This window comes from Serinus canaria, chromosome 13 (genome assembly GCF_022539315.1).
Source record: "Serinus canaria isolate serCan28SL12 chromosome 13, serCan2020, whole genome shotgun sequence".
Classification (NCBI taxonomy): Eukaryota; Metazoa; Chordata; class Aves; order Passeriformes; family Fringillidae; genus Serinus; species Serinus canaria.
Window position 1 is genome coordinate 567,259 of NC_066327.1, and position 11,900 is coordinate 579,158.

At 53.8% G+C, this 11,900-nt stretch overlaps 1 protein-coding gene across 1 annotated transcript; it reads left to right on the plus strand.

Moving 5' to 3' along the window:
* Positions 1 to 245: 245 nt before the first annotated feature.
* TLX3 (T cell leukemia homeobox 3) lies at positions 246 to 2,070 on the plus strand. The gene is made up of 3 exons (XM_050979876.1): positions 246 to 675; positions 1,058 to 1,301; positions 1,860 to 2,070. The coding sequence occupies exons 1-3, from the start codon at positions 246 to 248 to the stop codon at positions 2,068 to 2,070; spliced, it is 885 nt and encodes a 294-aa protein (XP_050835833.1).
* Positions 2,071 to 11,900: the final 9,830 nt, after the last annotated feature.

The window sequence follows — 11,900 nt, forward strand, 5'->3', positions numbered from 1 at the left end:
CGCCCGGGCGCGAGGCCGGTGCAGGGCGGCGGCAGCCAATGGGCGCGCGGAGGGCGGGCGGCGGCGGCCAATGGCGGCGGCGGGGGCGCACGCGGCGCGGGGCGCGCGGCGGCCCCCGGGCGGTGACGGGGCGGCGCGCGCGCGCGCTCCGCAAAGTTTGGTGTCGGCGGCGGGTCCGGCCGGGCCGCGAGCGCAGCGCGAGCGGCGGTGCCTCCACAGCGGCGCGAGGGCGGCGGTGGCGGAGGATGGACCCGCCGAGGATGGACCCGCCGGGGCCGGCGCAGGGTCAGCACCAGCACGAGCCCATCAGCTTCGGCATCGACCAGATCCTCAACAGCCCCGAGCAGGACAGCGCTCCCCCGCCGCCCCCCCGGGGCCCCGACGGCGCGACCTTCCTGGGCGGCCCCGGCGGCCGCGGCGGTGCGCCCTATCCGGCCCTGCCGGCCCCCTTCCCGGCCATCGCCGCGCCCTTCGAGGACTCGGGATCGTACAGTGTGAACCTCAGCCTGGCCCCGGCCGGCGTGATCCGGGTGCCGGCGCACAGGCCCATCCCCGGGGCCGTGCCGCCGCCCATCTCCAGCGCCATCCCGGCCATGCCTGCCGTGCCCAGTCTGGGCAGCCTCAACTTCCCCTGGATGGAGAGCAGCAGGCGCTTCGTCAAGGACAGGTTCACAGGTAAGGCGCCGGGGCGGAGCGCACGAGGCGGCTCCCGACAACGAACGGAAGGGCCAATAAAAAATATAAAACGAAATAATAACAGTAATGCGAGTAAGAATAAAAGCAAAGGGGGCCGCTGGATGCTTCCCTTCCCCGCTCTCTCAGCGAGCCGAAAAATCGCTCTCCTCACGGCGTGGATAGCGCGGGGCGCCCCGGGGGGCGGCCGGGCCCCGGTCGTCTCCGTAGCTCTTCGACGAGAGGTGAAAGCGGGACCCCGGGGAGCCGCGGTCCCTCCGGGGGCCGGCGGGGCGCGGGCGGCCGGCGGGCAGAGCGGCGGCCCCGGGGGGGGCGGCCGGCACCGTGCGGGCGCGGGGCTGACCCCTGTGCTTCCCCCGGGCAGCGGCGGCGGCACTGACACCCTTCACCGTGACACGGCGGATCGGGCATCCCTACCAGAACCGGACTCCGCCGAAGCGCAAGAAACCGCGGACATCCTTCTCCCGGGTGCAGATCTGCGAGCTGGAGAAGCGTTTCCATCGGCAGAAGTACCTGGCCTCGGCCGAGCGCGCTGCCCTCGCCAAGTCCCTCAAGATGACGGACGCCCAGGTGAAGACCTGGTTCCAGAACCGGCGCACCAAGTGGCGGTGAGTCCCGTGCCCCCGGAGCTGCCCCGTCCTGCCGCTGCCCCCGGCGGCGTCCCCTGCCCGCCGCCCTGCGAGTCCCGCTCTGGCCGGGATCGCCCCCTTTGCCAGCTCCTGGCAGGCAAACCGTTTGGGGTGAATTTTTATTATTATACTATTTATTATTGTCATTATCTTTATATATTTCTTTTTCAATAGTCCCTCATTGGGAAAACGGGGGATTGTTAGTAAAAACGAGGGAATCTTCGAAATAACGGGGAATTTTTTGAAGAAACGGGGAAACAATTTGAAAAAAAAAATCGAGGGAATGTTGGGAGAAATAGGGGGAATATTTGGAAACGGGATTACTGGGAAACGGCGGGTTTCCAGGCTCTTCACGCCGCCCACAGTCCCTCCGTTGGCGGTCAAGCGGTGGCCGCTCGGCGGTGCCTGGCCCTAGAAGGACGCGCCGGCCGCCCTGCCTGGTTCCCGCGACCGCCGGCCCGGTCCCGGCCCCGGGCCGGCCGCTCCCCGCGGAGGGTGCCCCGTGTCCCGGCGCGGGCTGAGCGTGTCCCCCGGCAGGCGGCAGACGGCAGAGGAGCGGGAGGCCGAGCGGCAGCAGGCGAGCCGGCTGATGCTGCAGCTGCAGCACGACGCCTTCCAGAAGTCGCTGAACGAGTCGATCCAGCCCGACCCGCTGTGCCTGCACAACTCGTCGCTGTTCGCGCTGCAGAACCTGCAGCCCTGGGAGGAGGAGAGCGCCAAGATCCCCCCGGTCACCTCCCTCGTCTAAGCCCGGCAGACGGGGCACGCAGCGGACTGGCCCGCGGAGCGCGGCCGGCGGCTCCCCCTGCCCCGGGGCCGCGGCTCCCCCGACGGGGCGGGTGGCGGGGCGGCGAGTGGCGCCGGCGGGGCTGACGCCGGGATCGGGTCCGACCGGAGCCAGACCCGGAGCTGCTTCCCCGAGGCCAGCGTGGAGAGGAGCCACTTGTATATTTGTGTCGATGTTCCACTAGGAAGGGAAATATGTCACTTTTTGTAAGAAGTGTTAATACTTTAATTTATTTATGCATCGAGATTTTGGGCACTATTAATATGGAATTATATAAAACCTCGATTATTTATATCGAAATCTGAACATAGGTATTTTGTGTTGGCTTTGGAACAAAAGGCTATTTTTTTTCCTGTTATGAGGATAGTGTAAAGAAAAAATACCTCCCTGTCACTTAGCGGAGGGGACTCGGTGGAGCCGGTGATGACTCATTATCTTCGGAAACCCTATTAAACTGAAAAGCAGTAGCTCCCATCTGTCCCAGGTGAAGTTAATGTCAGCTGTAATTTATTCACCGTAGTAATAAGGGCTCCTTCCAGGCACCACACGCCCTTCTGTCCTCACCTTCCCAGCCGATGAGCTTTAGCGCCCCGAAACAGCGCTCGCTTCCCTGCGCCACCGGCTCTCGAGAAAGCGCCTTATGTTTCATAATAAAGAAGATTTGGGGTTGACACAGACCATGTATAATACTTTGTACTTGCCGAGACGTGTAAATAAACGTTTTCTTTACAAATGTCTCTCCGCTCTCTGCCTGCCGCCGCACCGGGGACAGCCGAGCCCGCCGGGCCGGGCACCGCGGGCCGGGCAGTGGCCGGCGGCCGCCGCAGAGCCTCGGCTGGCACGGAGGAGAGAAGCCGAAATGAGGGCGGCAGAGGACCGGGGAGTGGAGCCGAGACGGCGGGCGGACTCGGAGCAGGGCTGTGGCGGCGGGGCCGGCGCGGTTGTGCGCGGTGCTGCCGCTTTCTCCGCCGGTGCGGGGAGAAGCGGCCGGGAGCAATCCCGGCTTTGGGACACGGTCGGCAGCGCCGCGTGGGAGCGAGGTGTGGCTGGGCGGGGAGAATGCGGGGCCGTCGCCCCCCAGAGCAGGCGCCGGTGCAGGCCCCGCCGGCCCCCGGTAATTTCTCCCCATCAGCTACGCGGTCCCGACTCGCCCGCCGGCGGAGCCCGGTGGTTTCGTTTTTGCTGCCTTTTTTGCGCCGGCAGCGGGACGGCGGTGGCTGCAGCCGAGGCTCCGGTGCTCGCCCCCAGCCCCGTTGTACAAGGGGATTTTTAAGGACAACCTCCCGTAGTTCTCGGGCCCGGGTGCCCCGGTCTCCAGCAACGGGGGAGGCTGCAAAACTGACATTTTTAGAAAACAGCCACGACCAGGCGAGTTTCCCCCGGCCACGGGCAGGAGCCGGCGCTCCGGTGGCCACGTTCCCGGGAGAGGGGCTCTGCCGCTGCCTCGGCCGCAGCCCGGCCCCGGTTACCGGGAGACTGCAGGAGTGTAACGCCATTCCCGGGCTCGCCGGTCCCGGCCCCGGCTGCGGCGCAGGGCATTTAAGGGCCAGGCAGCCATGCAGGACGAGGGATGGAGAAAATCATTTCCCTAACTGGTTCTTTCCTCAGCGGTACCAGGGCACGGGCTCCGGTCGATTTGATTTGTGGAGGGCCCACGGCAGGGCCGAATCCAGTCACACCAGGATGATGATGCTGGGCCCGACCGGTGCCGTCCACCAGCTAGAATGTGCAGCCGAAGCTGAAACACCGATGGAGGGGAGGTCTCTGGCGGGGAAGAAAAAAAAAAAACAACGGGGAAATCTATACCGGGCGACGGAGTCCAAGGGACCGCCGCATTCCGGTCCTCTGTCCCCAGCAGCTCCCCGCCACTGCTGGGCCCCAGCCCCAACCCGGCCCTGTTCGGTGTATTCGTTATCCCACCGCCATTCGCCGCGCGACGAAGCAGGGCCTGTCGGCCCTCGGCCTTCCCCTCCGCATCAGCACCCAATGCGGTGCACAGAGGGAGAGAGCCCCCGGGTACCGTGCACAGAACAGCCCCGAGAAACCCCAGTATCAGTGACAGCGGGGAAGAATCCGGCTCTGAATGGGGATGGAATACATGGGCACACATATTCACGTGTGTATTGGTGTTGCGTTCTTTCTGCACCGTCGAACATCTGTAAAGTGCGTTTTGTTCAATACATCGTTGTTCTTTAACTGCTCGAACATCAAGCCTTTACGTTCCCGATTTCCCTGCAGTTTTCCCCAAACTGCTGTAAGCCCAGGAGCAGTGTATTTGAAGAGAACAAAACGCTGCTGCGCTCTTCAGGAACCGGCTTTGTGACGGGCGAGGATCCTGCGCAAAGCCACGGGGTGCTTACAGCCCTGTAATGAACGGCAGTGCCAAGCGGGTCCGAGCTCAGCAGGGACAGCCCAGGAGGTCCCCTCACCACTGCTGCCCATGGGCTGCGCCACAGGCAGCAGGATTGAGCCTCAGGGCACCCCAATTTGTCAAAGGATTTAATAAATCACAACCAAACTTCCATTTCAACCATCTGAGTAGTCATCAAATAGCGGGATTTATGTGCCGGGAGCTGCCTTGGGCTTGCTGGTGCCTGTGCCTGGTGTCTTTGTTCCTGAGGAGCTGTCTCGAGGTGCACTTTGAGCTGGGCTGAGGACGAGGGATGCAGGCTGCCTCGTGCATTCGTGTCTGCTACGACAAGAGTGAGTGGGCGGTACAGGGGTTCGACGTGTGTGGTCGTGCTGAGGGGGACACAAGCGGGGGTTACCTCCAATTACTCTGCCCAGTTGATCCAGTGTTTACAGGAGCCTCAGGGAAACACCAGTTGGAACAAACACAGGGTATTTGTCCCTGTGGATGAGAGCAGTGTTCCCTGCCGGCCTGGTTCAGGTGTGACAGGATTGTCTGACGATCCCTGCTGTGTCTCTCTGAAGATGTGTCAACAGAGACAGAGATGCCTGAAGGGACCTGCACAGACTTTAGACCCTACCAGCTTGAGCCTTTTCATCCCAAGAGTTGTAATTGTGGAGGATGTGGGTGCCCGGTGGAGGAGAGGACACAGTTTGGGGGTGGGCTGGATGTTGTCCTGATCCTGTTGGTTGTCCTGTCCACATTTTGCACTTGGTCTGTGGGGTGGACAACCTAAGTCGAGCTTTTGTGTATGAGCAACCATTTGACTTCCCAATTTCTGAAATACCCTTCTGGCAGCACAGGCCCTGGCTAGCTGTGGGGGAGCATGGGGGAAACATGGTTTATCTCTCAACCCCCCACTCATCACTAAATGCTCCTTAAGGTCCATGGGAGACTCCTTAAAGTGCTCCAGTCAGCCGAGGAAGAGATCAGCGGTGTGCAGGCAGGGTGAGGGCAGCAGAAGCTCCTGAAGCTGTACCGCAGCATGGCTGTTTCAGGGGGAGTCATTTCAGTGTAGGCAGTGAAAGTCATGATGGAGAGTGCTGAAAATGCTGCACATCCCATTAAGCTGAGTTTTAATCTGTTGATGCTTGATGCTGCTATGAAATTGATAATTCTTAGCATTTGGATCTTTCCCAAGCAGTCTTAAATCTGCAAGTGAAATACCTCTGTGAATTTATGTTTTGAAAAGCCCATGCTACGTACCCAAATTCCTCTGTTTGGAAGTTTTAAACCCAGAAACACTTTCTTGAACAAGGATGGAAAAATGCAATGAGAATTAAGGATTATTGAACTGTCAGTGGTACTTAATTTTGGACAGGTTGTTTTCCAAGTTTTGCTTAATTGTTTGTGTGAATGATCTCCCAGGTAGGGCTCAGCAGCTCCGTGGGTGGATGCAGAAGGCAGAACTTGGCAAACTGGAGGAACATCAACCATCTCCTCAGAGCTCCTCCTACCTTTGCTGTGAGCCCCAGCCCAAAGCAGCCCCTGTGCCATGACCTCATGCACAAACCCTGGATAAAAATGGCTCCACAATTTGCCTCTCTCAGCATTATTTTGTGCCCAGGGTATTAGATGTTACAAAGTAATGCGTAGTGATCAAATGTATATAGGCAATTCTTTTCCTAAATGGGCCCTAAAATCAATGGGTTATTAGCTCTCCTCCACTCCGTGATGAAAGCCTGGTCCTGTTAAATATGCAAACTATACAATATTCAAGGTCTTGGTTTACAGAAGTGTTTTGCTCAGCTAGGTCATAATTTAGCTCATTTATAGATGACATAAATAATACTGAGATTTACATCACACCTCTGAACTTTCCTTGAAGCATTTATTTCTGCACCAAAATCATCCTCACTGCTGAGGAGTAATAATTTAAGGGCTGTGGCTCATTCAGGTGAGCACTTGCTCATGTAGCTGTTCCTCCTCAGTCAGTAGATTCCCTCCTTATGTGTTGCCTGAGTTGGATCAGGTGGGTGAAGTATTTGCTTTTGTGCAGGTGGGCATTTTTTGAGGAAGAGGTATTTACACCCTTGCTTTAGGCTATTTGGAGCATTTCCCTTACACACCATGTGTTTCTCTTGCCCAGTCTTTTGAGTCTTTTAAGCTCCTATCTTTTTTCTGACTCAGCAGCAAAATAAATATTTCTACTTGGTGCCCACTTGTTTTTGTGTATCTGAGTCTGCCTCCTGTAGGCACCTAGGTGGCTTTGATGGGCAGAGCTATAGTGCAGTTTGTGGCAGTTTGGCACCTTTGTGCTTTTCTCCCCTTTTTGAGGGGGTCTCAGCATTTCTAAACATTTCAGATATCTTAAGAATCTGCTGTTAAGATCAGAGCAGTTACGGTATTTAGATAAATACTCCCATGAATTTAATTTAGGAAATAAAATAGTCTTCTCAGATCATTGTGGCAAAATAAGCCAGCTGCCTAAAGGCATCTCTGCATTGTGCATTCAGAACTGTCCGCATGTCCTTTGTAGGCTGTGCCCAGAGCTGGAAATGCTGGGAGTGCCAAGCAGAGATGTTTGAGAGGGAGCTGTGCTCTTCAGGCAGCACAGGTGGAAGTTTCCACACTTCTGCAGGAGAGTGTGATCTGTGCTCCACCTCAGCCCCACAAACTGTGTGATCACAGAATCATGGAATGGTTTGGGTTGGAAGGGACCTTAAAGTTCATCCTGTTTCACCCTTGCCATGGGCAGGGATACCTTCCGTAGGCCAGACTGCTCCAAGCCCTGTCCAGCCTGGCCTTGGACATTTTGGTGTAGGTGATGTTAGGTGTCCACAGAGTGTGCTTCACTGAGCGGGGCCTGAGCTTGCTGGGGTGCTGAGTTGGGCACCCTCACAAGCTCAGACCTTAGGTCATTCTTCAAAAGATAAAAATAAAGCAAATAGTGAAATCTGCCTATGGATAGTGGATTCCAGAGATCTCCCAGTAACATCTGCAGTATCTACACAGATATCAAGGGTGCTGTGCTGGTCCTTGATGAATGTTCTGAGCTGAGCCTGCAAGTATTTACCTCCTGGGAGTTCAAGGGAGTGATCTTGCACCTCTGTGGGGCATCTCCCACTTCCATGTGAAGGGGCAGAGAGAGCAGGCCCTTTGTTATTATCAGCATGTGCAATTCCTTCTCTGCTGTTCTGCCCAGTGGCAGGACCACATGGATCAGACCCAGCTTCTTCTGTCCCTGTGCCTCACCCTAGCTTGAGCCAGTTTGCTAGAATGGGCAGGTGGTAGAAAAGTGCCCTATCTCCAGCTCTGCTGCACACCTGAGCTCCCTGAATGAATCTCTGCAGCTCATGAGGTAATTCTGGATGGTGCACATTGGCAGTGAGATGCATTTCACTCCATACTATGACCAGTTTTCTCCTAAATGAACTAATCCAAGTAGGAAGCAGTGCCATGGTGAATTGGTGTGAGCCCTGTGGCTTGGTGAAGGTCCACACGTTTAGCAGGAGATTGGACCATCTGGCATCATCTGTGTACCTGAACCTCCAGCTCTCTACTCAGGTGAATCTGCATTTTTTATTTCTTAATAGGGACACCACGCATGATCTCACTGCTTTGGTTTTATTGTCTCTCATCTTTGGACTGAGTAGCAGCTGAACAGTGAGGATAAAATTCATACCATGGCTTGCCTACAGAAGTACTAGGCTTTCTCAATTTTTTTAAAACAGAAGGCCATCAACCCCTTCCAGACTCCTTAAATGACTTAAACTCAATGCTACAAGTGTTCCAGAATGCCCAAATGATCCCATTAATTTGGCATCCAGTATATGCTGCATTATACATACCGACTTCCATTGGCACATGCCACATCCAATCCATTAGTTGTGCACAAATGCACTTAAGTTTTTTATTGCTCTTAGTTTTGTGTCATCAGCAAAGAAAGGTAAAGTTGATCTTCATCTAAATCACTGACATGGATTATTGCAATTGATTACAACGAAGAAAGAGCTTTTCAAGTTTCAAAGTTATGTTTTCTTTTATTTCCCCAAGTAGTAATCTGTACTGTTTAAGTTATTGCACAAGAACCATCTCAGTGAGAGCTGCCTGTATTACATTCCTTGTTGAGAACATTTGTGTGCTAGGCTGTCGTGATTCCCCAGCTCTGTGCAGAACTTTTATTCCTTCTGGTGGCAGAAAGGCACTTGATGTTCTTCACTCAGTCCAGACAGAGAAGGAAGAAGCGGAGCATTAGCTGAAGCTAATGTTTGGGAAGTTGTGTTTAATCTATGACTAGAAAAATCCTATTTTATTCATAGTTTTATCCACCAATCTTCCCAAGCTTAGCCTCCTAATTGGACTAGTGTGTTACCCATCTCAGGACACTTGTGACACCTGGGTACCCAGAGAGCAGCACAAGGGAAGGATGTGATTCAGCTTCACAGTATTTTTCTGACTAGGTATTATGTACAACTGAAAGAAAAAAGAGGATAGTTATTAGTTTGTCCTCCCAAATCATCCTGCTTGCCCTGTGCCAGAGCTGTTCCATGCACTTGGGCCCTTCTTTATAGTTTGATGTCCCCCAGCATTTACATTGTGCCCTGGTCAGGCAGAGACTTGTACTCAAACTAATCTTTGCACAGCTCAGGAGCCTTGTTGAAATTATGGGGCTAAAATCACCTCTGTGTTTGTGAGAGCAATCCCTCAGCTTGAATACAAGGTGCTGAACTCCCAGGTACTTCAACAGGGCAGTAGGTGCCAGCATGGTTGTGAAAGACCCTCTGCATCTTCAGGGCAGCCTGGCATCACCTCTACTCTGCTTCTCTCCACTGCTTCAGGTCTCTTCAAAACTCTACACCAGCTCTAAGGGTAGCAGTTCTTAAAACATGACCCTGAAACTTAACTTAAGGACTAATTATTAGCTAATAAAGCTTGTGGTTTATGGACTGGAGTGATAGAGAAGGCTGGCTCAATATGGAGCTGTTAAACACCAGGGCGGCTGGAACAATTCAGCAGCTTTTATACAAGGCAGAGGGCCAGCCCTTCAGAGGGTGTAAATCAGCAAAGATCCATTAACTTCAGTGCATCTCCTCTGCTTTACATCAGCTGAGGACATGACCCTGAGAGCTCAATTGGTGGTATGATGTAAAGACATTCCAGTCTCTTGTTCCCATTACTGGTGATGGGAGCAGCCTGTGGGGCAATGCCAGCCGCAGGTGGGCACGGCTGGTGCCAGCCCTGGGTTGCTCCCACCAGGGCTGCTGCTCTCTTAGGCTGCTCCTGGCCTCCAAAGAGCCCATGCTCTCAAGTGGAATGGGAAACCAAAACAAAACAGTTAATAATTAAAGAAGCCTTCAACTCCCTTGGACTGGTGGGATGGAGCAAGAGCTCCAAGGACACCTGTGAGGGCTAGACATGTGCTGTGGGCCTCACCAGGTGGGCACCCTGCCAGGAGGGCATGAGACTGGAGTGGCTGGGACAGTAGCTGAGGCTGGAGTGGCTGGGACAGTAGCTTCTCTCATGCTATTGCTGCAGGTAGATTTGTCATGAACCATGGCCTGAGCTGTGTTTCCCTTGGAAATCTGCAAAACAGGAAATTTTAGCACAGCTAAAATGTTTCTAGATCTGGACAAAACGTATTCCAAGGGCAGCCTGGGATGAAGCCTCCTGACTGCAGCCCACAGGCAGTGTGCTGTTCCTCCATGCCAGCTCTTCTCCTGCCCCCTCAGATGTGCCCAATTCTGGCTCTAGCAGCACAGAGAAGATGGGGATGTTTTAGCTGTCACAGAGCTGTAGACTGGGAAGAGGAAACAGTGATCCTTCTAGATCTCTCATCAAGTCCCTTTTCTTATGTCTTTTATACCCTTGAGGTTGGCACATGGGCAGGCAGATGGGTGCATCTGCAGGGTGATAGGTCGGAGCTGGTTCCTTCATAGGCAACAGAGATGTTGTGATAATTAATCTTGGTTTGGTTCTGGCACCTAAAAATTTCTTTGGGGAGCTGCAGTCCTGCACCCTGCATCATGGATTATCCTAATCTGTGTTCCTGAGCAGAATTTCAAAGCAGTACTTAGTCATGCTTTTCCTGGAGTTTCTAAAAATACTCTTTTTTGTCCTTGTTACATGTCTTCTGTGGGCATCCTGACTCCATGCTGCCTTTCTGCTCCTGGCTGAGGCACATGTTGTTGCCTATTTCTGGTCTTGTGCAGCTCCCCAGCCTTTATTTTCCATCAGCTTTGGCAGCTTCTGAGCCCCCTGCTCCCAGCTTTCCTCTGTTCCCAGCTTTCCTCTCTGCACAGGTGCATGGTTGCTCTCTGCCTGGAGCCAAGAGAGCCCTCAGCATTTCAGGGCTCAAATGGCACCCTAATGTTGCTATGTTTTCTTTTTGTAGTGTTGCAGGAGAAAAAGAAAATTGGGATGTTGCTTCTTGCCCAGAGAAGCTGAGATGGGTAATTGATTCTGAAAGCAGTTTGCACAGTTGGGGACTCGCTCGCTGAAGCTGTCGAGCTGCACTGGGGAGCTTTGCCTTTTGGTGCTCCAGCGGAGCAGCTGTTGTACCCAGCATTGCTTCCAGATTATCATGGGCTGTGGAGGTTCCCCTGTCCTCAGACTGTTCATCAGGAATGCTTTCAACTTGAATTTGTTCCTTTTATTCAGCAGGAGTGGTGAGTGTGGGTCTTGTGGGAAAGGAGCCTTTTCTGTGTTGAATCAGCACATCAGGGTTAATGGTTTCACTTTGAAACTCCATTTTAGAGCCTTCAAGCCCAGTGCATCCATGCCCTGTGCTACCTCCCCATGTGAAAAAGGAGACTGTCTCTAGGAGCCTGAGCAGGGAAAAAGCCTTTTCCACCCTTTCTAGGCTGAAATATTTTGGAGTACCTGAAATAAGTGAGGTGTTCAGGATAGAAACACTTGAAGGACCTTTTTGGAGATCTGAAATGTGATCCTTCTCTAAATCATCAAGGGCAGAAATTGTAGGGGTTTAGGGTTTTTTTTCTGCCTTGTCATGCTTGTGGCTTTCCTACACTGATATCTGTGAAGCTGACCTTCTCTGTCTCTAGCCAAGTGCTCAGAGGGGAAAAGATGTACTTTTGCTGCATGGAGGAGCTGGGGTGAAACCACTGTCCCTTCTCCCTGCCATAGGAAATAAGGCAGGGAAAATAAAACAGCCTGTGTCCCTTCTTCATGTCAGGATTTTCCTTCAAACAGCAGGCAGTTTTCCAAAAACATTCTTAGATGGGGCTTCCAACCCCTGTGTGACTGACTCTGTCAAACTGCTTTGAGGGAGATCCTTCTGGCACAAATCTCTCTTTCCTGTTAAAGCTTTTACCTTCCTGTGCCGCTCAAGATTCACATGAACAACTGGTTTTCCCTGTTTGCTCTGCAGGGTCCCCAAGCAGGTCTGCAAATGCCTCTGTCACACCACACACAGCAGAGT